This window comes from Propithecus coquereli, unplaced genomic scaffold (assembly GCF_000956105.1).
Source record: "Propithecus coquereli isolate 6110/MARCELLA unplaced genomic scaffold, Pcoq_1.0 Scaffold217, whole genome shotgun sequence".
NCBI classification, from domain to species: domain Eukaryota; kingdom Metazoa; phylum Chordata; class Mammalia; order Primates; family Indriidae; genus Propithecus; species Propithecus coquereli.
In genome coordinates, this window is record NW_012146856.1 from 3633244 (window position 1) to 3660455 (window position 27212).

General features: G+C 56.4%; 1 protein-coding gene across 1 annotated transcript; it reads left to right on the forward strand.

Annotated features, from left to right (window-relative positions):
* The first annotated feature begins 625 nt into the window (after window positions 1–625).
* Window positions 626–6232, forward strand: INHBB (inhibin, beta B). The gene is made up of 2 exons (XM_012644689.1): window positions 626–1115; window positions 3546–6232. Exons 1-2 carry the CDS (start codon window positions 665–667, stop codon window positions 4319–4321), a joined length of 1227 nt encoding a protein of 408 aa, XP_012500143.1. The 5' UTR covers window positions 626–664; the 3' UTR covers window positions 4322–6232.
* The last annotated feature ends 20980 nt before the right edge of the window (window positions 6233–27212 follow it).

Consider the following 27212-nt stretch of genomic DNA (forward strand, 5'->3'; position numbering starts at 1 on the left):
GAGAGGGCCCGCGCGGCCCGCGCTCCCCAGCACCGCGGTCGCTCCGCGCCGCTGCCCGCCCGCCTCCAGCGAGGACGACCTGCCCGTTGCTGCCGCCGGCGGCCCTTCCCCGGCGCGGAGCTGTGAGGGCGAGGCGCTCAGGTGCGAGCGCGGGGCCCCGCCGCAGCGCCCGCCGCAGCGCCGCGCCAAGCCGCGCCCGGCTCTGCTCCCGGGGCTTTAGCGCCTTCGCTTCCGTCTCGGCCAAGTTGCGTCGACCAGCAATTTCGCCACCTTCCCTGCCCGGCGGCCGAGCCGCTGCTGCCGCTGCTTTCGGTTCACCCGAGCGGGGGCTTCGGAGCCCCGACGCGGAGAGGATGGGGAGAAGGCTGCAGATGCCGAGGCGCCCCGAGACGCCCGTGCAGCAGTAACCCTCCGACCCCTGCCTCGCCGGCGCGCCCACCGGCCCCCGTGGCCCTCGGCGCCCCTTCCCCGCCGCGCGGGAACCCCCACGGCCCGGCCGGCCCCTTCTCCTGCGAGCCGGCAGCGGCCCTCCCGGCGGGCGGGCGGAGGCCCGCGCGGGCGCGGGCGGGGGCGGGGCGGGGCGGCGCGCCCGGAGCCCGGAGCCCGGCCCTGCGCTCGGCTCGGCTCGCCTCGCGGCGGGCGCCCTCGTCGCCAGCGGCGCACCATGGACGGGCTGCCCGGTCGGGCGCTGGGGGCCGCCTGCCTTCTGCTGCTGGCGGCCGGCTGGCTGGGGCCTGAGGCCTGGGGCTCACCCACACCCCCGCCGTCGCCCGCCGCGCCCCCGCCACCCCCGCCACCTGGAGCCCCGGGAGGCTCGCAGGACACCTGTACGTCGTGCGGCGGCGGCTTCCGGCGGCCAGAGGAGCTGGGCCGAGTGGACGGCGACTTTCTGGAGGCTGTGAAGCGGCACATCTTGAGCCGCCTGCAGATGAGGGGCCGGCCCAACATCACGCACGCCGTGCCCAAGGCCGCCATGGTCACGGCCCTGCGCAAGCTGCACGCTGGCAAGGTGCGCGAGGACGGCCGCGTGGAGATCCCGCACCTCGACGGCCACGCTAGCCCGGGCGCCGACGGGCAGGAGCGCGTCTCAGAAATCATCAGCTTCGCCGAGACAGGTGGGTCCAGCCCTCCGGCAGCCAGCCGTGGCTCGCGCTCCCTTGCTCTCTTCTTGCCGCTCCGGCCCCCGCGGTAGCCCGCGCGCCCGGTTGGGGGCAAACCACACTCCGGGCTCGGCCCATTCAGCGTGGCCCTCTGCGCTCTGCCTGGGTTCCAGTCCTCTTCCCTCATGCCGCAGACCCATTCCTGCTCCCCTAACCCCCGCCGCAGAGCGCCCTGCCCTCCGCCCTTGCTCTTGGAAATCGGGCCCCAGCGCCTCTGGGCGCGCGTCCCCCTCCCGGCAGATGCGCGCGGCCCTGGCTCTGCGGGCACTTGCTTGGTGATTGCCTAATGTTTTTGTTTCCCACGATCGGAGTGTAGGCTTAGCAGTGTGGATGGAGATGTGTGTGCTTGTTGATATACGTGGGCTGAAGGAGTATGTGTGTGTGTGTGTGTGTGTGTGTGTGTGTGTATGTGTGCCTGCGTGAGAGGCCCTTGGGGCCGCTTCCATCACCAGGCGGCGTGGGCTTGCCAGGATTGCTGAAGCCTCTCTGGGGAGAGCTAGGCAACCTCTCTTCCGATTGTGTGGGCACCGGAATCGGGCGGAAGGCAGGCTTCTCAACAGGTCCATCATTTACGCAGAGAAAGACGCGGCTCGGGAACAGCCCTCTGCCTTTCGGCTTGCCTGGCAGCCGCTGCAGCCCTCTTACCCGAGAACCACAGAGTTCCTAGTTAACAAAGGGTGGGACTTCTTTCTGGAATTTCTGCCGCCCCCCCTTCATTGCAAATCTCTAACATTGTCTAAATATAAAAATCAGTGAGAGAGGAATCTTTTGGAACTTTAAAAGAAGGAGAAAAATGTGCCGGCGCTGAAATGCTGCAAGTGCTTTCGACTCCGCTGTCCTTTTCAGGACTTGAATAAGCCAGGCTGGCTTTTGTGCCTGGAGCTCGGCCCCATTTGTGCCGAGGGGACTGCAGAGAAGGTCGCAGAGGGGGAAGCCCGGGTGCAGTCAGGGTGGGGGCAAGCAGGGAGCCTGGGGGGGGAACAGTTGTGCCCCTGGCTGCAAATGCACCCCCCCACCCCCAGGCAGCAGGCAGCCTAGGGATGAAAAGGGATGAAAAGTTTTGCATGGCCGGGTGTGGAGAAAAGCAGAGACAATCGGGCCGGTTTGTGCTTAGAAAGAAATGCATTGCCGTTTTAGCTGTCCACTAAAGTGAGTCAGGGAAAGCTCCACATGCAATTAGAAGGCTTGGATTAAAAGGTGCTCTGGGGCCCAGAGTAGAAATGTGATTCTGGAAGGTCGAGGAGACCTTTTGGTCCCGGTGGCACAAAATGACAGCGGGGGCTGTTATATTTCTGGTCCGTTTCACGGAGCCAGCTCTTTGACTTATAAATAACAGATTCAGGTCACAGGCAGCTCGCCCAAGACCAGCTTTTAAGGCTGCAGTTTCCCCCGTTTCAAAGTCAGATGTCAGTGTTATTAGAGGAGCCAGGCGAGGCCTGAGGCAGGGGCTGGGGGGGCCATGGTGGGAGGTTTGATAAAACCAGCCCTAGCCACACAGTTGCCTTATTTGTTCTTCCTGCAAAAAAAAAAAAAAAAAAGGAAAAAGTAGAGATCATCACAGGGAAGGGTCACTGAAATGTAGGATGAGAAGGGAGTCATCTCTTGGTTGGCACAGCCATTCTTGTTGAGCTGAATTACTGTGAGAATTAACAAGCCAGCCTCTTTTCCTTGGAGATTTTGAGCGTGTCATTAATGGGGAGCCAGAGTCTTGTCAAAGGATGGGACCTCAAGTTTCAAGGCTGAATGTCCTGTCCCTTGGAGCTACTTGGAAACAAGGGCTGCACTCTGCAGCCTGCAAAGCACACGTTCCTATGTCAGAAGTCTGAGCAGAGCTTGCTTATTTGCAGTGGAGGTTCCACTGGGGGTTGGGTCAGATCATGCTTAGGTAAACACTGGGAAGAGGCAGTAGGTGGCTCAGCTTGATTTTGCAATGCCCTATGTTAACCAAAAAAAAAAAAAAAAAAGGCCCACTAAAACAACCCACCCCAAAATCCTCCCTGCAATCCTTGGTTTTGTTTTTCAGATTTCACAGATACCCATAACAACTTGTTAAGATCTTGGCCTCCTGACAAGTTCCTCTGTTGAGCTTTGAGGCCTGACAGCCTGTCTCCAGGGAGCCCTGGCCTGGGAGAGGTGAGGCAGGATTTTATAGGCCTGGACACTGCAGCCCCAACCTGGTCCGGGTTTCTCAATGGGAAACGATTTTCTCTGCCTCTCCCAGGTTACAGCAGAGGCCCCAGCCCCAGGAATGGTATTTCTGGTCAGTAACGTGTTCCAGCTGTGCGGCGAGTCTGCATTCCAGCATCCTGCAGTGGAGAGTCCGTTTCCCCCATTGCCTCGTGTTCTTGCGGAATTAACTTGGCCTGTTCTCCCCCTTCTCCGCAGATGGCCTCGCCTCTTCCCGGGTCCGCCTGTACTTCTTCGTCTCCAATGAAGGCAACCAGAACCTGTTTGTGGTACAGGCCAGCCTGTGGCTTTACCTGAAACTCCTGCCCTATGTCTTGGAGAAGGGCAGCCGGCGGAAGGTGCGGGTCAAAGTGTACTACCAGGAGCAGGGCCACGGCGACAGGTGGAACGTGGTGGAGAAAAAGGTGGACCTCAAGCGCAGCGGTTGGCACACCTTCCCGCTCACGGAGGCCATTCAGGCCTTGTTCGAGCGGGGTGAGCGGCGACTCAACCTGGACGTGCAGTGCGACAGCTGCCAGGAGCTGGCCGTGGTGCCTGTGTTCGTGGACCCAGGCGAGGAGTCGCACAGGCCCTTCGTGGTGGTGCAGGCTCGGCTGGGCGACAGCAGGCACCGCATTCGCAAGCGAGGCCTGGAGTGCGATGGCCGGACCAACCTCTGTTGCAGGCAACAGTTTTTCATCGACTTCCGCCTCATCGGCTGGAACGACTGGATCATTGCACCCACCGGCTACTACGGGAACTACTGTGAGGGCAGCTGCCCAGCCTATCTGGCGGGGGTCCCCGGCTCTGCCTCCTCCTTCCACACAGCTGTGGTCAACCAGTACCGCATGCGGGGCCTGAACCCCGGCACAGTGAACTCCTGCTGTATCCCCACCAAGCTGAGCACCATGTCCATGCTGTACTTTGACGACGAGTACAACATCGTCAAGCGGGACGTGCCCAACATGATCGTGGAGGAGTGTGGCTGCGCCTGACAGCGGCAGGCGGGGGCAAGGCAGTGGGGTGTGGAGGGCAGTCCCGGGTGGGCTTCCTCCAGCCCCTGCAGGACCGGGGGTGCACGGCAGGCTGAGCGTGGTCGTTGCGTGGGGATGCAGAGATACTGCAGCCCGTGAGGCCTGAAATATTTTTCTACTACTTCATAGAGCAACCAGTCAAAACCAGAGCGAGAACTCTCAACTGACATGAAATACTTTAAAATGCACACGTAGCCACGCACAGCCAGACGCATCCTGCCACCCACACAGCAGCCTCCAGGATACCAGCAAATGGATGTGGTGACAAATGGCAGCTTAGCTACGAATGCCTGTCAGTCGGAGAGAATGGGGTGAGCAGCCACCATCCCCACCAGCTGGCCTGGCCACTCTGAATCGCGCCTTCCGAGCACACATAAAAGCACAAAGACGGAGACAGTGAGAGAGAGCCCGAGAGCAAAAGCAGATGCAGGGCTGGGGGCCGCTGGGTGAGCGGAGGGCTGTGTGCCCCTTGGCTTTACCCGGCCTGCTCTGCCTCCTCACCTCCTGGCTTGAACCTGTCTGCTTCCTCCCCTGCCGGGGATCTGTGCTGGAGACCAGAGGAGCCTGACTTTCTGCCCTTGTAGAGGGAAAGGGGCCCAGAGAGGACACAGCCCGTCAGAGATGTCAGAGACCGGGCAGGGGAAAAGACCATCTGACTGTTTGTTGCTCTCGGGTGCCTGACATGACTTATGTGTGTGTTTGTTTTTGGGGTGGGGAGGGAGGGAGAAGAGAGGGGTCTTAATTTGATGCTTTAACTAATCGCCAACAGTTGACAGGTCATTTGTGCCAGCTGTATAACTGAAAAGGGACTTTTCTACCAGGTATGACTTTTTAAGTTAAAAATCTGAATTATTCTAAATGGGAAGAAAAAAGTTGCAATCTGTCCCTTCACTGGGGACATTCCTCTAGGACTGGTTGGGGGAGGGATGGGAATGACCCCAGGAGGAAATTCGGGGTGGAGGCATTCTGGAAATGCTGGGGGGAGGGGTGCCCTCTCAGCAGAGGGCAAGGGAGGGAGCAGCTTAGTTGGTCTTGGAGAGTTGGGGAAGGCTGTCAGCTGCTTTGCAGAAGTTGCCCATGTGGGCCCTGGCCGCCAGGGCCAGCCATGGACGTGGCCCCTGCCCACTCACCTGCCCGCCTATCTGCCCGCATAGCACTTGCAGACCTGCCCGAACGCACATGATATAGCACTTGCCGATCTGCGTGTGTCCAGCAGTGGCCCTTGGCAGAGCACTGAACTCGCTCACCCTCTAGATGTCCAAGTGCCACATGAACTATGCAATTTAAAGGGTTGACCCACACTAGACGAAACTGGACTCGTACGACTCTTTTTATATTTTTTATACTTGAAATGAAATCCTTTGCTTCTTTTTTAAGCGAATGATTGCTTTTAATGTTTGCACTGATTTAGTTGCATGATTAGTCAGAAACTGCCATTTGAAAAAAGAAGTTATTTTTATAGCAGCAAAAAAAAATGAATACAGTTAAATGTATTATACATAATTTTGGAACCAAAGAGGCCAACAGATCAGTTTTAATTTTTATTAGATGGTGAGGCCATCTTATATGAGGTGGACGTTCTGAACGGTCCCTCGAGTGGCCTGCCAGTGTTTCAGGGTATAAATGCATTTTGTTTATTCAGTTCGATGTGTCTTTTCTACCCTTACACACCCAGAAGGTAGAGTAAAACATGACTGTGGTAGAATGCAGGTGTGTATCCTTAAATCCTCATCTTTGTGTTTATTTAATAAAGCTCCCCTTAGGTTCTGTTTCATAATAATTTAAAACCAAACAATTTTCCCATAGACTTGCTGTTAAAGTATTTCATGTTTGTGTACAGTTTAAGAAAATAAAAGATTGAGTGCCACGGGCTTCCTGGCTTGTGTGATGTCGGGGGCCGGGGGCTGGGCTGGAGGTGGGCGGCTGGGAGGAAGGCGCGTCCGGGTGTCCAGGTTGGATGCCAGAGGCCACCAGCCCTCACTGCCGGCATCTCTGAGCCCTTGCCGTGAGATGTATGTCCGTCAGAGATTCTAGGAAAAATGGCAGAAGATCACAATGAAGGACAATGAACAAATTCATGAATTACACATTTGTTCACCCTTCTAGTCCCAAGACTGATTATGTCTCACCAAGCCTGCATGTGTTGCCACGTGACAGTGCTGGCTGGGCCCCCACCCCTGCACGGAAATGGAAAGCCTGGGAGGTTGAAGCCAACCCAGCTCTGTGCTCACCTCCATTTACTAATAGAGACAACCCGCCCCTAGGAGAGGCTTGCTGTCTGGGGCTGGAAGGGTAGACAGACAGGCCACGAGTACGCTAACTGCCCTGCTGTGGGGACTTGAACTGGTGGAGAGTGGTGGTGTTAGTAATCACCCTAGCCCAGCTACGACCGCAGGTGTGACTTGAGATACCTAGGAAGTCCTGCTGCCTTTATCACACCTTTGTGGAAAGTGGCTTTATCTGCATTTTCCGGAGTTTGAGAATCTGGGGCTTAGAGAGTTCAGGGTCTGCCTGAGGTCATGCAGCCGGCACAGGGACCCTGAGCATGGAGCCCACCTGCTTCCCTGGGAGGACTGCAGCTCTGTGGCCTCGCCTTCGTCTGAGCCCCTACGGGGCCGGTGGGGCTTTGCCCTGGGGTTTGGGTCACAGGTGGTCTTCCCAGAGCATCGCAGGACATTTGAGTACATGGGACTTCTGGCATTATCTAACCCCGTCGAGGTACAGTGGGAACACTGAGGGAGGCCTGGACAGCTAAAGGAGCGTATCTCAATTGACACAGCCGGGTGGTGGCAGGGAGCATCTAGCTTTCTGTTCTTTGTCCAACCAAGAGGGCTGCTCCTCTGCCAGGCTTTCGTCCTAAGGGGCGGATTGGTCATTTGTAAGGTCTTGAGACAATGTAAAGAAGAAAGTGCCATAAAGCCAGGTCTGCCCTGAGCCTTTCGGGGAGTGAGTCAGGGCCCTGCTGTCCTCTGCTCCGTGGTGGGCTGGGCATGGCTGCTGCAGCCCCTCAGCCCAGCCGCTGCCTCCCCAGCCCAGTGGAGCCTCTGCTGCTTAGAGACGGAGTGCCTTCCAGGCCCCTCCTGGACTGAGCTTTACAGGATGGCCCCACGGGTCTCGAAGTAGCCCCAGGAAGGGCTGGGACTCCAAGGGCACAAGGCCAGTGGCTGGCAGACATGGTCCCTGAGTGGCTCTCTGTGGCTCCATGGTGGCACGTGTCCCTGCACGGTCTGGTCCTTTGGGGGCACTGGTGGGTAGTAATTCCTGTTGCTTTGAGGGGCAGTGGGGCAGGGGGACTGGTCCTCTGCCCTGGCTGGGCATCCTCCCTCCAGCAGGGCCTGTGGCCTCCAGTGCCCCCAGGGCCACTGCCTCCCTCGCCCTTCTTTTCTCCCTCAGCACTCTGTCCTTTCTTCCTGTGGCTCTTTCCCCTCTACTCCCCGTCTCTCCCCAGGGGGCCTGGCCCAGGGGCCCCACCTCTTTCTGAAGGTGCCCCTGGAGCCCCACTCTGCCCCCAGGTCCAGCACCTCTGGCTGGATTCCCCCTGCTGGACTCAGGTTCCCTTCCACTCCTCCCCTGCGTCCGCCTGCTGCTCCCGGCGTGCAGGCCGTTGGCTCCTTGTGCTCGCCCAGCCCCACCGGGGCCCAGTGGGACAGGCAGGGCCTGCCAGGCCTGGAAGGCCGCAGTCCCCACCCACCCACTACGAAGCCTGGCATCCCCCCGTGGGGCTCATCCTCCGCTGACCTTTACACATGCCCAGAGTCCTCAGTGACTCGGTGGAGTCCATGTCCCGGGCAGGGCCCTGGCGTGAGGACAGCGCCCAACTTACCTCCCCTTTCCTCTCTCCCATTCCCCAGACAGGCCAACGCAGGGTGCCGGGGGTATCCTCGGGCTGTGTTTCCTCTCCCAGCCCTCTCAGGGCCTGGCTCAGAGGCCCCCTGTGGCCCAGCCCAGGGTTGGGGGCAGAATTTAGGAGGGCTACTTTGTGTCAGACCTTTATACCTGTTACCTGTGACACGGTGTGATGTCACGCCTGGGAGACGGACTCGGCAGCTCTTGCACCATGGCCGGGCCCCTGACCCACCTGAGCCCAGGCTAGCCCAGCGCTACGCCCGCCAGGCCCTCTGCAAGTCCATGGGAACCACTGCTGGGGAAGCCAAGGGCGACAGCATCTCACCTCACAGGATCTTGCAGCTGCCTAGACCTATGAGGGCCAAGGACCAGGATAGGAGATGGGGAGACGGTGGCGGGGAAGTGACAGGCTGCCACCAAACCACGAAAACTGCTACAGACAAAGAAACAGAAACAGAATACCCTTCCTGAGGGCGGAGGCCCTGGGAGCTCCCACAGCCCGATCACTAGGCTTCCAATGGGCGAAAGACAAATGGCCGGGTGGGCTCTGCAGGACCTGCTGCTGGGGGGTCCGCTGTATGGGAGGCATGGCCGGGAGCAGGTGACTGTGCCGCGTGAGGGCTGTGGACAGGCGGCCGGTGTGCGTGGTGGGTGGGGTGGGCATGGCTGGGGTGTGTGGCCAGGGTGTCGTGGGAGAGGTTGAGTGACGCGGTCGCAGGTATGACTACGTGCGCTGAGCCGCGTGGGGCTCAAGACTGGCTGCGTGCGAGTGTACGGTTGGCTGTCGCTGAGGTTGCGAGGTTGTGTGGGTGAGTGTGCGAGACCGTGTGTGGGGTTTGACACTGTGACTGTGGGGTGTGGTTACATGGTTGGCTGTGTGCTTTCTTGCCATTTAGTTTTCTTCCTCATCAAGAGGTGATGCACCTACCTAGATACGTGTTTTGTGATGGGGTAGTTATATTTTGTAATATAACTTGCAGTTAGGATCTATGACCCCCTTCAAGCCCGGCAGGGGCTGGGCAGGCCGGGCTGGGTAGGCACAGGTGCCATTGCTGTGGCCCGTACAGTTGCCCTCGGTGTGGTTTCACAGCCCCTGCTGCCCTGCTCTGGCCACCCAGTGCCAGGGATCATCATGGTGTCCCTGCGGCCTCCAAGCCAGAGCACTTTAAAAGTGGAAAGGTACCATCTGGTCAGTCATTCAGTCACTCAGCAAACATTTCCTGTTACGTGCAGGGTTCATGCATCATTTCAGTTTAGTCCTCACAACAACCTGGGGGTGGGAGGGAGGAGGTATCATTATCCCCACTGTATGGATGAGAAAACTGAGGCTGAGAGCAAGAAAGCCATTCATCGAAGGTTGCACAGCTAGGACTATACCCCCAGGCAGTTGTTTTCAGAATCACTCACAGCCACTGGGCTGCCCAGGGGGAGGGGAGAGGAAGGGGTGGCTGTTCTGGGGCCTACCTGAGAGAGGGGGGAGGCTGGGGCTCGGGGCTTTCTCAGTGCTCATTTCTCAGTGCTCAGCCTGCTCTCCAGCTCCTGCCCCTGACTCCAGCCTGGGGCGTCAGTGGCAACTGGGCATTGAGTTGTTCCTCTTGCTGGGTTGTGGGGACAGCCATCCACGGGGCAGGGCGAGAATGGGCTGTGGATTGAGAGAAGCTGGCAGAGGCAGGGAAAGCTGGTGGCCCTGCCTCTGGGCCCCCTGATGGTGGAGGAGGCAGCAGGAACAGTTTTCGTGGAGATTAGTCACCGGGAGCGTGGGCTGCGGGTCAGCCCACCTGGCTTTGCCGTGCCAGCCCGGCCTAGCCTCTGAGTCCTCGTCTGGACACCGCAGAGGCTGTTGTGAACATCATGAACATCACCTGTGTAGCACAGGACCATGCAACCATGGGTTGCTTTGTTACTGCTGTTTTCTAGCATATTCTCTCTTGAGAATGGTGCTGGGTGCCTAGCCAGAGCCCCACCCTGCCTCCCAGAGGCCCTCCCGGAAGTGGGAGCGCACCTCTTTCTTCTCAGTTATGTGTTCAATGAATATTCACAGAGGCGTGACGATGGTGATGTTGGCTAACATTTATTGAAAATTTACTGCCGTCAGACGTAGTGCTTTGCAACACCTTTGCAGTTAATCTTTACAACCTCCCTGTTGGGCAGGTGCGGTGTGCCCATTTTACTGAAGAGGAAGTTGAGGCTCAGGGAAACTGTGTCTTACTCCAGGCCTCATAGCTCTTCAGGGAGAGGACGGGGGCCCGCGGCCTTCCAGGGGGCCAGGGTGGGAGGGAGAGCTGCTGTAAGGGCAGGGGGGACCTGGGGCTGCTGGGGACAGCCGGAGAGGCCCTTCAGAAGCCCCCAGCTGCCCCCGGCTCTCCTCCCACTCCCATCCCGTCCCTGTGGGGGTCCCTGAGGGTCTATCGACCTCCAGCATGGGGCTCGTGCCCACCTGTAGGTCCCGCTGGGTGAGAGTGGCCACTCTGAGAGCAGGGGCAAAGAGCTGTCTGGGGTCATCACAGACCCGCGGAGAATCGACAGGGCAGAGGGCTCCCCGAGGCTCTGAGAAAATGCACACTGACCACACTTTCAGGAGGGGTTTCAAGAAAGGATTTCTGGACTCCTTGGGCTGCATAGCCATATTGGCGGGGAGGGGTGGGGGCAGAGAGAGCCGATTGCAGGCGGACCCATGCCATTCCAGGGAGCTTCCAGTACCCCTCTGTCCTCTGGGGGAGGGCTGCGGGGTGGGGCGGTGGGCTTTGCTAGGGGTGTGCAGGCGGAGGGGAGTGCTGGTGTGAGGGGTGCTTTCTGCGGTGGGGTGTGCGGGCTGCCCGTCGTGTCTTCTTCTGCCGCTCAGCAGCCTCAGCCTTCCACCGACCTCTGCTCCTGGGGTCTGCCCTGCCCAGCCCCAGGGACGACGGAGAGGGCAGGGTGGGTTTCCAGGTGCCAGTTCCAGCCCTTGTCTGGAATGAAGGGTGTGAGGGGGCTGGGTTTGCCATGCTCAGCAAACCCCCATGCCACTTACTGTGGGAACTGTGGGTACAGCATAAGTCAGGCCCCAGGGTCACCAGGTGGCCAGGGTCGGGCAGGGGGAGGGAGCCTCTTCCTGGCTGCTTTGGGCACCTGTGTGTGTGACTCTGGAGGACATCTCCGTCCCCCAGGGAGCTTGGGACCTCGTGGAAACAGCCCTGGCCCTTCTTGCACTCACAGACTGCTTTCCAGGCCACTGGACACACCCATGCTTACCTGGTGGGGGAACTGCCCCAGTCCTCTGTCCCCTCGTTGGTCACAGGAACCCCGTAAGGGAGTGAGTTAGGGCTGTCATTAATATTTCCGTTCTCAGATGAAGCTGCTAGCGAGGCCCACTCTCCTGCCAGGGCCACCGAGCTCCTGAGGCAGGTGAGTTCCTGCCACTGCTCTGAGACAGCTCCCTAACTTCCCTGCAGTGGGAGGGCCCCCCGGCAGGCCTTGTTCTTCCAGAGGGGGCTTGGTGACCCTCTCAGCACAAACAGCCGACCCCCAGCTCTCGACTGTGATGGGCTGAAGTCACAGAAACCCATTCCTTTGGGTTCAGCTTTACTCCTGTGAGGGGTGACACCTCAGACTCACGTTAGGTGAGCTGTGCCTGTGGGAATGGCCGGCAGTGGGGGCCGGCAGGGGCTGGCAGCCTAGGTCCTGCTGCAGGCTGGCACTGACGGTGATCCTTTTCCAAAACATGCCCCTGTGCATTTTCCTGCCCCTCCTAGGCAATGTTTTAAGTGCCCCTGTCACCCTGTGCCTCCTGGATGAGGTCTGATGCCTCATGGGCTCGCCAAGGCCCCGCACCCTGCTCAGCTCCCCACCTAGAGCCCGAGGGTCTCTCCTCACCTGCCATGCTTGGGCTTTGGGGCCCATCCACAGCTCACCACTCATCTCTGCACCAGCCAGGTGCCCTTCCTTTCCTAGAGCATCTTCTTCCTCTTTCCTTGGCTGGTTGTGCTTCACCCACCGCTCACGGAACTCCTCTCCTGGCCTCACTACACGGTCACTCCCAGCGTGCACACCTGTCCACCTCGGAGGGCTGCAGGCCCAGGTTGCAGGGGAGCTGGAGTCTGTGCTGATCGCCACTCCAGCCTCCTGAGGCTGGGATGGATTAAGCGCTCAATACTCACTTCCCATGCAAGTGAGGAAACAGCAGCTCGGGGTGAGAAGTAGATTCCACTCACCCATTTTCCTGCTGGAGCAACTGAGGCTGAGAGGGCCAGCAGGGCCCAAGGAGAGGCTCAGCCTCGGCTAAGATCAGAGCTGGTGCTCCTGACAGCACCTTTGCTATTTTTCTTGCTTTTAGGAGCACCCTGTGCCCCCAGGTGATTCATGTAATAGCATTTTCAAAGCCTGTAATTTTCCCGGAGTGTTCCGGCTTCAGGGTAAATAGTTCAGCCTCATCCAGGAGCCGCTGCCTCGGACAAAGGCAATGCCATTTCAAAAGGGGTGAGCTAGGGCCGGCCCCAGTAGAGATCTGCGCTGGCTTCCCAGTTCCTCCCTGGCACTCCGAAGGAGGCATCCCTTCCTGCCCTTGTCTTGCACCCTTGGGAGTGCGGTTTGTCACCCAAGGGTGTATCATAAAAGCTCAGCTTAATTAATCAATCACTGAGTGATGAACTGGTTAATGCAAGGCCCCACTCCCCCGTGGATGACTGGCACATTAATGAGTGCCAATTATTTCAGCATCAATAATTAATCTCCAGCCATGCTAGAGAAGGAGTGGAAAGTACACAAGTCTCCAGTCAGCTCCACAAGCCAGCCTGCCGCTCAGTACCTCACTGCTCTTGTCCAGACCGTCTGAGCGGGCCTCGTGGGAGAGGGTCCCTCTGCCGCTACGGTGCCAGAATGCCCTCCAGCTGGGAGCAAGACTGTAAGCCCCATGAGGGCAGGGCTGGGTCTGCCGTGTGCTGCTGTATCCCCTGCACCTGGAGCCATAGCTGGCACACGGTAGGCGCTTAAGCAATACTTGCCGATTGATTGCCCTGCCACTCAACAGTGGTGTGATCTCAGGCAAGTTTTTCACTCTCCCTGGCCTGTAGTTTTCTCTTTTGAAGAGTGAGTGGACGGGATGAGATGGCTCATTCATTCATTTCTCTATTAAGTGCCTCTCACGTGCCAGGCCCGCAGTCAGTGCCCGCGCAGAAGCCCTTTGGGCGCAGTTACCTGCAGTCCCCGTGGTGACTGTGCTGTGGCTGGCAGCCATTCCTGTCACACAGGAAGGGCCCATGGAGGTCTGGGATGACATTTGGAGTGGCAAGTAGTCCTGAGCGGTTTCATGTCAACTTCAGGTCCTGGCTGAGACCCAGGTGTGCCCACTGGCCTCCGCTACAGGACTGTGCTCTAGGCCTTGGTGGCTGGGGCAGGGGACTCTAGCTGCGGTGGCAGGACAGAACATTGGCTTCCATATGGCGTTCTGCCTCTCCTGAGCTCCAGTTCAGGATGGGCCCTCACCTGCCCCGGGCACAGCGCCCATCCTGGGTGGGCAGGGGCAGGTAGCTGGCACTGGGAGTCTGAAATGTGCTTGTTTGCATTGGAAAGGCTGGTGGTCTCCCCACCAGGGGGGCTCTTCTGGGTAAAAGTTTAAAAAGAAAGCTCCAGTTTTGTCCTATGTGAGTTGTGGGAAGGTAGGCCCTTCGAGCTTTAGTGGTTTTAGGGCTGGGGAACCTGTTGCTGAAAGTGCAAGACCTTTCCCAGGCAGGTTAGACCTGAGACCCGTACAGAAGCCCATCCAGCCTCTCATTGTATAGACGAGAAACTGAGGCCCAGAGAGGGGCTGTGACCTGCCTGAGGGCCATGGCTAATGGAGCTCAACTCAGTAGACCAGATACTTCCCAAGTGCTTGCTCTGTGCACAAGACTATGGGGACCCTCCTCAGCAGAGAACGGACCCCCAAGATGCCATTCTTACCTAGCACTGTGATACTCACGGGTGTGCACATGGCTCTTGAGGGTGAGAGGTGGGGTTGTGGGAGCACAGAGGGAAAAGTGGTTACCAGGAGGGCTTCCTGGAAGAAGCAGGTCTCCCCAGGCACCCTCCTGCAGGGTCTGCCTTGGGCCCAGGGCTCCCTGCTCCTGTGCCCACTCCTGTGGCTTCCAAGAGGGTGATAGGCCAGGCGCTGAGAGCGTGAGCCTGCAGGGAGTCTATGGCATGGCTCTCCAGACTCTACCCTGTCCTAGCTGTGTGTCCTAGGGCTGCTTACTTAACTTTTCTGTGCCTGAATTCCCTTTTCATACAATAGGGCTAAAAATAGTATTTATCTCATAGGCTTCTCCAACGGTTGCTTGGCCTCGGTTTTCCCCACGTGTGGGGGTTCCTGTGTGAGTGAGTGGGAGGCCAGGCCTCACGTGGAGCAGAGCTGGGAGGTGGGTGTCCCAACCACCCCCAGAAACCTTTAGAAATGGTGCCGAGCGTGGCTCCTGAGGGAGCATGTTGCCTGAGGAGCCTCCCCAGAGAAGATTGATGTCCTCATCTTTGAGGTCAGGCCTCTGCCTGAGGCTGGGCCACCTTGAGGAGCAGCCTGGCCCAAGCTACCTGGATGGGTAACGTCTACAGGCCCCATGGAGAACGGCCACCACCTTCCCCTTACAGGCCCAGAGTGGGTGTGAACAGTCGGCTTTGAGTGTATTCTCTTTGCCAGGCATCGAACAGGCACTTTCCCATCTCATTTTATTCTTATGCGATGTCTCAACGAGACGTGGACACCAAGCGTTCCTGCCTGTCCTTGGACCACCGCCAGGCTCGGACCAAGGAGCTTGAGGAGGCGTGGAAAGATCTGGAGGCTGGGCCCTTGCCAAGTGGGGCTCTGAGATCTAAGGCTGAGAAGGGTCAGGAGGGTGCCTGGGCCTGCCACAAATGCTTGGCATCTGTCCCTCAATGCTTTTCTGAAACTTCCCTGCCCGGGCCCTTATATGTAGGCCCTTTGCACCTGACGGGCAGAATCCAAAGCAGAGGTGGTGCCCAGGCCAGAGCAGGTGGGTGCAGAAAGACCGGTGGAGACTCTTAGCAGGGGAGCCTGGACCAGCCAGGAATAGAGGTGAGAACTGGGGCCCACACAGGGGTTGTTGGCCGAGGGCTTTCTGTGTCCCGGACATGGCCAGGATGCTTGTCTGAAACATCTTCCATTGCATTTTCACAGTTCTTTGTCAGGGACCAAAAAGTCTGTTGTGGGAGTAGGGTTGGGGGTGTCAGGGAGGCCTTCCTGGAGGAAGTGCTCCCTGAGCCAAATCCTGCAGGACAGATGCGAATTGGCCAGGAAAGAAGGGCTGAGGCGAAGGTGTTTTAGGAAGTGTAGGCAGCAGCAGCAAAGGCCCAGCGCAGGTGGCCTTGGTCTTCCGTGTTCCCCACTCCCCAGGCGTCCCTTCCCCCAGGTCAGGCCCCCAGAAGGCCAGCCTGCCCAGGGAGGAGCCCACGATGTCCCTGCCTCTCAGACCCCCTTTACAACACACTCCCCTACAAGGCCTTGGGCGGTGTCCCCAAACCTGATTTGTCAGGCCCTTTAGCAGAAGTGCCTCTTCAAAAGGACACTCACGTTTTCTTTTTTGAAAAGAGTATCATTTACCGGTGGTTTCATTATCGTTGTTGTAAGGCATAGCCATTGAGAGAATTAGGAAAATAGGAAAGTAAAAGGAAACAAATGAAAAATCACCCATAATCCCGGCAACCAGAGGGTGTGCACAGTGAGTACTGTAGTGTGTGCACTCGTGCGTGCACTTGTGTGTGGCTGTGTACACAGTGCCACACGGATCTTCTCCAAGTAACGTTACAGCATCTTCCCAAGGCACCAAATTTGAGAAGAGCATTTTAGTGGCTGTCTCTTCGTTCAGGGTGCTTTTCTCATGGTTGGATATTTAGGGTATTTCTTTCCTTGGTAAACACCGCTGTGATGAACGTCTTGTGGCGACGGCCTTGTTGGCGGGTGCCTGCTGGACGCGGGAACGGTGCTGTAACAGCCAGGAGAGGCGCTGGGGCAAGCGGGCCCTCTGGAGTACCTGGGCGCTTCTCACACTTTGTGAGAAGTGACACGGGGCCCCTGGGGGTCTTGTTAAAGCAGATTAAGGCTCCGTGGGTCCGGGTGGGGCTGCAGAGCGTGTTTCTAGCAAGCTCCCAGGTGGAGATGATGCCGGCAGAACCACACTTTGAGGAGTCTGGCCTCCCTGAAGTCTTCCCTGAGGTGCACACTGGCCAGGGCATGGGCTCTGGGGAGGGACCTTTAGTGGGGTCAGGACTTCTCCTGGGCCCTTTGGAAAGTGCAGACCCCGTGGGCGTTGCCTGAGGGCCCAGGCAGTTTGCAGCCGGCTCTCTGCCCTGTACGCCTGTCATGGCTGTTGGAGCTGCCTGGGGTCCCCGCCTCTCAGCTGCCGTGGGGGTTCCAAGGCTCCCACGGCCAACCTCACACCGGCACCAAGCTGTGGGTGCGACAAGCCCACGCTGGTTGGCCAGGGTGGCTCTTTTCCAGGCCCTCAGCCCGCGGTGCCCTCACTGCGGGTTCGCTGCCTTCCTGCGCTGGGGCTGCCCTTCCGCGAGAGGTGCTTCATTTCGCATCAGCAAAGCGGGCTGACGACAGGTGCTGAGTATGTCACGGGGACGGTGTGCAGCTTGACTAAGGCCATGCACCACGGCGGCAAGCGCTCAGCACTGTGGCTCCTCCTCCTGTGAGCCCTGGTGACGAGGGTGGGGTGGGGACAGAGCCGACCGCGGTGCCGGCTTCCTGTGCTGTTTTCCCGTCTCTGTGCTCGTCTGTGAGCTGGACCCCTCTGCTCCTTTCGCAGTGTCTTACTGAGTACCCACAGGTGCCAGTGCCATGGGAGGGGCTGGGGCCACGGTGGCCGACAAAGCAGACACCGTCCCTCCCCTCACAGAGCCCATTATCTAGTGAGGGGGACAGATGCGAACACACACCCTCACAGGCTGCAGTCGGGGGGGCCTGCTCTGGACGGGGTAGTCGGGGAAGTCAAGCTACAGAGGGGAAAGTTCAGCTGCCTGCAAAAGAAGGAGCTAATCCTGGAGACGGTGGTGTCTGGGGGGCGAGTTGGCTGGTCCAGCCAGACGGGGCAGCATATGCAAAGGCCCTGAGGTACTCAAGAACTTCTCCTGTGGAGAAAATGCAAGAAGCCAGTGGAGTCAAGGTGAGGTGAGCCAGGAGGGACCCCACCAGAGGTCAGAGGGCAGTGGCCTTCCTGTGATGGAACACAGGGACGATGGGGGTCTTTGGCGAGGGCATGGTGTGACCTGACGTTTTTTCCTAGGGATCCCCCTAGCTGCTGTGGGGGGCAATGGACGTTGGCAGGGCGAAAAAGGTGCAGCAAGCCCAGCCAGAGGCTCCTGCAGTGTCCAGGTTGGAGCTCAGGGGCCTGGGACCAGGAGGTGGTGTGGGGATAGGGAGAGGAGCTTGGTCAGGCTGGGCTCTGAAGGCGGGACACACGGGGCAGCGGTGGACAGGGCAGGCTCAGGGGCGCATACTTGGGGGATGTGGTGTGGAGAGAGAGGCCAGGAGGCACAGGCAGGCAGCCGAGCAGGGTCTCCAGGGGCAGCCTGGGAGAGGAGCCCCGAGAGCTGGGTGTGGGAGGCTGCGTGGCCAGGGTGCGGTGTGGGACCTGTCTTCAGGGCTCTGACCTTCCCCTGCCTAGGCTGCCCTGGAGCCGTGCTACAGAAAAAGCCAAGGCTCCCTGTGTCTGCTGGCCTCCGTCCTGCGGCTGGGAGATGAATCTGGCTCGCGGGCCTCATGCCATGTCTTCCTCCCCACAGCCTCGCTTCTTGTGGAAGAGGGCACAGGGCCTTTTGTGACCTGAGTTCCAGGGCACCTTCAGTCTGATTGCCGTGAAAGATGAGGTTGGCATGTGCATGGTGAGTGTCCGTGTGTGCATACGTGCATGCCTGTATGTGTACCTGCGTGCACATGCGTGTTGGCTGGGCTGTGCTTTCAAGGATCCTTCCCAGATGAGATCCCTACGGGCCTCCGGACAGTTTCCAAACTGACAAAATGATAAGAGTGACCGTGCTCAGGGCATGGGCAAGGGCCCCAAGTCCACCTGCCAGCAGCCGGGGCCTCCACAGGAATGGGATGGGCGGGGGAGCCACGGGTCAGTAGGTTGGGAATTAGTAGGAACTGTGTGTAGGGGAGGGCTGGGAACCACCAGTTCCACCTGAGTTTCTCTGAGTGTCCGAAGGGCAGGAAGTCCCCATGCTCTGCCTGGGGTTCCGGGGCCCAGCACCCTGGTGGGGGCTGGTGTTCTCCAAGCCGCCGTCCCGGAAGGGCCAGGACTGTGTGCAGCACGCACAGCCGGGTTCACCTGCCCGCTTCCCTTTGCAGAGCACGTTCTGCGGGCTGCAAGGCTGGAATGCTGGCAGGTGCTTGCAGTGGGGGAGGGGACGGGCTGGTAGAGCCACCCCCACACACTTAGAAGGCCTTGCGAGTGCCCGTGCCTGGGCAGTATCACTGCAGGCTCAGGAGATAGCAAGGGCGAATCTTACCTAATCTAACCTCTTCCCTGACTGCTGGTGGAAGGAGGCCCAGAGACACTGCTTACGCTCCCAAGGTCACACAGGGACTGGAAGACAAGCAGGAGTGAGCTCAGCCAGCAAACTCAAGGACACTCAGTGAACCAGGGGCTCCTGGAATCTTTCCTCCCCCCTCCCTCCCTTTCTTTCTCCTTCCTTCCTTGTCACTCAAGAAAAATTTTATTTGAATATCACCCAAGGCCGACTGTGCCCTCAGAAATTCCTCCTCCTTGGGGGTGAGGGGCCTTCCGCGCTCGGAGGGTTTGTGGGTAAACTGTGGCGATGAGCTATTTCTAAGGTAGGAAAGGAGAAACTAGATCACTGAGCCCTGGGGAAGGGCTGCGGTTGGCACAGAAAACATGATCCTGTCAGCAGGCGGGCGGGGCCAGGGGCTCCTCCCCACAGCGGGGACTGGGGACTGGTCCTGGGGGGTTTCTGGGGTACCAGGGACAGGAGCAGGGCTTATCCTCAGAACCTAATTCCTTGAGCGTGTGGGCTCAGACAGGTCCTGTGGAGGGCCTGAGGCGTCTGCAGCCTTCGGACCATGCCCTCCAGCTGCGACGTTCTGTCTGTCCGGCTGCATGTCTGCCTTACTCATCTGGGCCCTGAGTCACCTTGCTTCAAAATGCTCTTCTGTTTTGGGGACAGAGCTGGGCATCAGGGGTGGGCCTGAGTCATTTCCGCCTTGTGGACCTGCCTGCCCCATGAACCGAGGAGGTACCAAGGGCCTGATGGGCCGGCCCCACGCGGAAGCCTGGGGTGGTTCAGGGGCTGTTTCAGCCTCAAAAGAGGCCAGATGAGAGCCCTGGGGCTGCAGGGGTGAGTGGGGAGTGAGGAGTGAGGGGGACACCCAGCGTGGGCACCTGGGAGGAGGAGTCATGCTAGGCAGTGGCTGGGTGAGGCCGGGAGGGAGGAGGAAGGAGGCAGGAAGGGTGGGGGTGGGTGGGTGAAAGGGATAGTCAAGTCTGGTTGAGTCGGGTCCGGTGGGGGGCACAGCGCAGTGCTTGAAGGTGAGTCCCAGCTCCACCATTCCTGCGCTGTGTGTCCGTGGTGTGTGACTCCCCCTCTTTGGGCCTCAGTTTCCTCATCTGTGAAATGGGATAACAATGGCAGTGTTGGCTTCATCAGGCTGAGGTGAGAATTCAATGAGATAATGCACATAAAGTGCTCAGCGCCCAGTAAATGTCAGCTGTCATCATCACCATCATCGTAGCTGTCATTGTCGTTGTCACCAGGAGAGATGGATATGGGTCTGGCACCTGGGAGCTCAGGAGAGGGGTCCTGGAGAGGAGGGGCTCGGGAGCTTTCCCCACACTGGGAGCACATAGGGGGCAGGAGAGGCACGGAGTAGGTGGGGTCACCTGGGCTGATCGTGTGGGACAGAGGAGAGGGTAGGGTGGCAGGAGATGAACACGGAAGGGTCAGGAGGATTGAAAGGAGGCCAGAAAGGAGAGTGTGCGACCAAGGAGTCTCGTGCCCCACCACCCCAGCCCAGTGCCAGACCTTTGGAGTCCACGGCTGCCTTTTTCTTTCAATTGTAACAGTGCTGTTGAAATATAATTCACATACAACACAATCCACTTATCTAAAGTGAGCGATTCGGTGGTTTTAAATATATTCATTGAGTTGTGTAACCATCACTACAATCAATTTTAGAACATTTTGGTCACCCCCAACCCCACCCCATACCCATTAGCAGTCACTCCCCTCCCGCACACCCCAGCCCCAGGCAGCCACTGATCTACCTTCTGTCTCTATAGATATGTCCCTTCTGGACCTTCTGTGTGAACGGAATCGCACAATTCATGGCCTTTGTGTCTGGCTTCTTTCACTTAACATGATGCTGTTAAGGTTCATCCATGTTGTAGCATGTCTCAAGCCTTCATTGCTTCTTATGGTGGAACGATATGGATCTGGTAGTGCGCACACACACACGCACACACACACGCACACACACACGCACACACACACGCACACACACACGCGCACACAGAGCACTGACAGGCAACCCCTCTTAGTGTAATATTAGTAACTTACTGAGATGTTCAACTTTTCATTTTCTTTATTATAACAAACCTAATGCTTTTTAAAAAGAACTCATTCTCTGACTTCTGTATATGTGGCATTGAAAGGTTAATGTTTAATGTTGAATTTATTTTGTGTGGTAACTTAATTTTGATTTCTCTGATGTGTTAATATGATTAGCACATTTTAGAGACAGGGTTTCACTCTGTTACCCAGGCTGCAGTACAATGGAGAGATCATAGCTCACTGTAACCTCAAACTCCTGGACTCAAGTGATCCTCCCACCTCAGCCTTCTGAGTAGCTGGGATTACGGGTGCATGCCACCATGCCTGGCTAATTTATTTTTAAAAATTTTTTGTAAAGATGGTATCTTGCTATGTTGTCTAGTCTGGTCTCAAACTCTTGGCCTCAAGCAATCCTCCTGTCTTGGCCTCCCAAAACACTGGAATTATAGGCATGAGCCACCACACCCAGCCTCTTTTCCTTAATAGCTGAATTATACTTGAAGAGTAGTGAATATATAAGACGGAACTGTGTTTTTCAGTAATGTGCATTGTTGCTCCGTTATACTGTACTTTGTTTGGAAGGATAAAGGAATGAACTCATTATTTTTCCTAACAAAAAAGGATGTATCACATTTTGTTTATTCATTCATCAATTGGTGAACATTTGAGGTGTTTCCACTTTTTGGCCATTTTAAAGAATGCTGCCATGAGCATTAACGTATAAGTTTTTGTGAAGACGTATGTTTTCACTTCTCTCGGATGTATACCTAGGAGTAGAATTGCTGGGTCATGTGACTCTATGTTTAACTTTTTGAGTGGCGACCACACCGTTTTCCAAAGCAGCCGCACCACCTTGCGTTTCCCCCAGCAAAGCGCAAGGGTCCCACTTTCTCCACACTCTCTCCGACACTTGCTATCCCCTCTCTTTTTGGTCACTGTCATCCTGGTGGGAGTTGAGTGGCATCTCGCTGTGGCTTTGGCATTCCTCTGATGGCTGGCGATGTTGGCATCTTTTCATGTGCCTGTTGGCTGTTGTATGTTTTCTTCGGACACATCTGTAGTCAAACTCTTTGCCCATGTTTTAATTGGATTATTTGTCTTTTTATTATCAAGCTGTAAAAGGTCTTTATATATTCTGGGTACAAGTGTCTCATAAGAGGTATAATTTGCAAATTTTTTCTCCCATTTTGTGTTTTTTCCCCCACTTTTTTGATAATGTTCTTTGAAGCATGAAAGTTTGAAATTTTGATAAAGTCTAATGTATCTGTGTTTTGTTTTGTTGCTGTGCTTTTGATGTCCTATCTAAGAATTCGTTGTCTAAGCCAAGGTCATGAAGGTTTACACTTATGTCGGCTTATTAGAGTTTTATAGTCTAGCTCTTGCATTTAGGTCTTTGGGTTGATTTTCATACAGATTATGAGGAAGGGGTTCAGCTTCAATCTTTTGCATGTGGACAGCTAGCTGCCTTAGCACCATTTGTTCAAAAGACAACTCTTTCCCCATTGGATTACCTTGGTACTCTTCAAAAATCAGTGGACCATAGATGTGAGAGTTTGTTTCTGGACTGTCAACTCTATTCTGTTGCTCTAAGTGTCTATCCTTGTGCTAGTAACAAACTGTCTTGTTTATTGTAGTTTTGTAGTAAGTTTTAAAACTAGGAAATGTGAGTCCTCTCACTTTGTTTTGGTTTCTCTGGGACCCTCGAATATCTATATGAATTTCAGGATTAGCCTGTCATTTTCTGCAAAGAAGCCAGCTGGAATTTTGATGAAATTTGTATTGAATCTATAGAACAATCTGGGAAATACTGTCATATCTTAACAATATTAAGTCTTCTGATCTATGAACATGGGATGTCTTTCTATTTGTTTAAGTCTTCCTTTATTTTTTTCAACCAATTTTTGTAGTTTTTGCACTTTTTTGGTTCAACTTACTCATAAATATATTTTGATACTATTGTAAATGGGATGTTTTTTGACGTTTTGTTTTCAGATTGTTCATTTTAAGTGTATAGAAATAGAATTGATTTTTGTATATCAATCTTGAATTCTGCAACCTTGCTGAACTCATTTATTAGTTCTAATCGTTTTTTAGTGGATTCCTTAGAATTTTCTATATACAAGATTGTGTCATCTGTAAATAGAGATGGTTTTACTTCTCCTTTTCCAATACCAATGCCTTTATTTCAGGCATGCCTGAGTGCCCTGGCTAGAACCGTCAGTGCATCTGCTTTTGTGCAGGAGAAGGGGCGTACACTCCATCTGTTCACAGAGTCCCGGGCTTCCCCGCTCAGCTTCTTGTACACCTGGGGCCTTCTCCTAATTCCTTCCCTTTCATCGCTGACCTATACTGATGCCTTCTCACCTCCCTCGACTCCAGTGCTGTCCTCTGTCTTCCCAGATCCTGTTTTCTCCTGCTCCCCAGAAGGCCTCTCTTGGTTCAACCCAGTTCCTGCAGCTTCTACCCCAACTGTGCCCTGGAGGGCAGCTACTTCCCCCTCACATCCCCTGGTGCCCCTGGGCAGGGCTGCTGGTCGTGAGGACATGTGGTCGTGTTGGAAGGGAGTGAGCAGAGTCCCAGAGCCACGCAAGGAGGCAGCTGGAGGAGCAGAGGTCTGCAGGGTCAAGGCCGCCACGAAACCCAGTGAGAGGTGGACTCTGTGTGGGCCTGGGGCCACCAGGTTCACCTTTCAGAGGGCCTCTGTGCTTGGAGCAGGAGGCAAGGCCTGAGACCAGCAGGGCAGGAGTGACAATGGTGCCAGCCAGTTCCGACAGCCACCATTGAGGCGAGGCGACCAGCACATCGCTGCCTTCCAGGTGGGCAGAGCCTGGCCTGCCAGGTGGGGAGGCTGCAGAACCACTGCTGTGAAGCTCCGAGGACTTCCCAAGGTCAGGAGGATGGAGACAGGGAAGATTTCCAGGTCAGAACGAAGCAGCGCCAGAAACTACATGGGGAGAAATGCCATGTCGTGCTTTGGCAAATTCCAGTACTTAGACTAGGTCAGTGCTTTGAGAGAAAGCAGGAGAGAGTGAGGTGACCAGGGTGGGCCAGCCAGGGCCACCAAGCACAAACGGGGTGGCCCAACTCTTGTTTGGTTTTGTCATGGGTTAGCGCAGGGAACTGCTACACTGTGGGAGTTGCAAGGCACCTTCAGCAGGACAGGCTAACGCTCTCGAGGTACCCTCATGAACCCGATGGAGAAAAGAGGAATGTGGGGAGTTGATTTCAGGATGGTGGCTTCCTTTTTTTCCCTTAAGTCAGAAAATTTACCGCCTTGGTGTTGACCTGGAAGGAACTCTCCAGGGCCACAGAGCCTGCCCCACGGTATATCACCTGGTGCAAAGTAAATGTTCTAAAAGCCTCTGTGGTCTCCCAAGCCTGGATCTTAAGGAAAATTAAATAAGCTTCATCCACGCAGGACTTCTCAGAGCCCTTCTTGTGTTATGTTCTCTGGGAGTTTTCAAGAGGGGGCGAGCACGCCATGTTTCCCCACTCAGTATGACCAGGGATAGTGTTTTCCTTGTGGAATCTCCTCTGCCCAGTGATCGCCGTATCTCACCTTGGGAAGTGCTGGCCTCACGGCAGGCCCCCGCCTGGGAGAAGCCACTGCCGGGCAGGGATCAGGTCTGCCTTCAGGAGGAGGAGTGACCGCCTGGAAGTCAACAAGGTCTCCAAGCAGGGTCAGCACAGGGGGAGGCCAAAGTCAGATTACTGGGGAAAAGGAGCAGGGGTGGAGTGATGCCATTTGTGTGAGCATGCACATATAGACTCACACAGACACACACACAGACACAGACACACACGGACACACACACAGAGACACAGACACACAGAGACATAGACACATGGAGACACAGACACACACACACACACACTCAGACACACACAGCAATATACAGACACACACAGATACATGGACACACACAGAAGACACACATAGACAGACACACGGACACATACACAGGCATACAAGACACACGCACTTAGACACACAAATACACACAGATACACATGCACAGAGTTTTTTTTTTCTTTTTTAGAGACGGGGTGTTGCTCTGTCCCCCAGGCTGGAGTGCAGTGGTGTGATTATAGCACACCGCAGCCTCCAACTCCTGGGCTCAAGTGATCCTCCTGCCTCAGCCTCCCAAAATGCTGGGACTACAGGCATGAGCCACGTGCCCTGCCTGCACACGCAGAGTTCTGTATGTTTCCTGCGGACATGTATTCACACATATAACGGACTAAAAAAGCCGGGCTGGCTCCATCTCAATGCCTGTGGTTCATCTGGAGAGGGGAGAGCAGAAAGGCCTCACGTAGGCTTCATTTCCGAGGGGATTTTGGTCATCCTTTCTAACAACGATAACGTATTCCTGAATTTACTTGTATGCAAATTAATTACAATGCAAAATTAATTTTTTTTTTTAAAGAAAAAGGAAGGATTCCCAGGGTCTGCCAGGCAGAACCACTACAATGAAACATAAACTCTGCATTTAGGTTTCGCGCGTGCAAGCGTTTCCTGGGACCCAGCCTTTGCCAAGCCCATGCTAGGGAGGGTGCAGAGTGAAATAAACCCCTGGCCTCCGTGCTCGCAGGGTGGTAGGTGAGGCCTGCATGGAAACAGACACTTCCCTTTGGCTGTCCAGAGTGGGGCAAGGGGTGGTCACACTCGGGCAGGGGCAGAGTTGAAGTGAAGGACGTTCTTCAGGAGGAGAGGATGCTGGGCCAGGCCCTGGGAGATAAGCAGGAGTTATTCAGGTGAAGGAAGGGCATTGAGGGGCAGGAACAGCAGGGGCAAAGGCTCAGAGAGTGTTATGATAAACATACTAGCAAGTGCGTATAGCACTTACCAAGTGCCACCCTCTGTGCCAAGCACCTTACATTGACTTCACAGCAAGATACTATGGTAGGTCCTAAATTATCCTAATCTACAGATGAGGAAACTGAAGCACAGAGAGATTAAGCAACTTGGTAAGGTCACACAGCGGGCACCTATGTTTGAGCTCCTAGCTACCATGCTTCTTGTAGGCGGCAAGACTTGTGTGGGAGGGAGTGGAGGAGATGCAGTCAGAATAGTGACAAGGAGCCCCAGATGGGCTGGAGGAGAGGACAGCCCTCTCTACGTAAAAATCCCCTGGGCCTAGAGGGGGAGGTGACCCTTTTCTGTGGGGGCTGTGCTGTCTCAGAAGGTGTGCCCTGTCTGGGGTCCACTGAGACCCTCAGCCTCAGCACCAGCCTATCCCCAGCAGTGAGTATCCAGCAGGGAAGGGGACCAGAAATGAGGCCACGCAGGGAGGCCTGAGGGTAGGGTGCAGAGAAGCCTCTGCGGAGACAGCCCCAGACACTTTGGAAGTTGTAGGAAGGGCAGACACCAGATGCTGCACATGGGTTCTCTGGGTCACGCCAGGCCATGAAGCCAGAGTCGGGCCAGACTTGCCCCAGGTAGAGCCCCCAGGAATGGGATGGCTGACCAAAGCCTGGATGCTTTGTCATCCTGCTGGGCTGGTGTCCCTTCCCAGGGCAGGGGATCAGGCCAGAGAGCTCCAGGGTCCCCAGAGCCCTCTTGGGTCCCTCCCTACAGAGGAGTAGGGTGGCTGATGGAAAGGCCCTGGGAGCAGACAGACCTGGGCCAGCCCAGCCTCCGGGGTTTCTGTTTCCTAGCCTGTGCAATGGAGAGAAAAACCTCTGTTAAAGGCCGTGGTAGGCTATCATATAGGATAGTGGCCGCGACAATACTCAGGAGCACGAAAGATGGACAGACCCTGGGGCCCCCACAGGAAGTGCAGGGGAAGAGGCCACCCCCTAGCAACCCTAGACATCTCCGCTGAGACCAGAGGCCATCAGCAGACCCGTCACATTATCCCGTGCAATCTCCACAGCAACCCTGAGCAGAGGACGTTCTTGTCTGAGGTGCCAAGGGTGGACATGACCTGCCCTTGATCATCAGACTTGGTGGGGTGGGGGCGGAGCCCAGGCCGGGAGACCTCAGGCCTCTATAAGGAAGTAAGAAGTCCCTGGCCTTCCCAGAGGGATGGGGACAACTAGAGGACCACCCATTCCTGTCCAGATGCCTCCTGGCTCAGCACCCTGCCCCACCATGATGTTTCTGAGGCTGAGGATGGACTTGGGGTGCTCCCTGTACCTCAGGCTGTGTCTTCCCCCTTGCTTGGGGTGTTCACCCTCACTAAGACGCCTGCCCCTCCAGCTGTCGAGGAGCTCGGGGTGTGGGGAGCCCAGAATTTAGACAGGGCCGAGTGTCTGGGTCACTTCTGTCCCCCCAACAACTTTTGGGGCATCTACTCCCTAAGGGGACATCTCCAGATTGCCCCCTCGCAGCCTCCCCAAGGAGACCGCCCTGCCCATCCCCAGGCCTGAGCCTAATGCGCCGACTGCCCTCTCTCGCCCCGGCTGCCAGCCGATAGCCCCTTATCGCTGTTGTGTCTTGCTGCTGGCCAAGGGCTTCTTGCTCTCT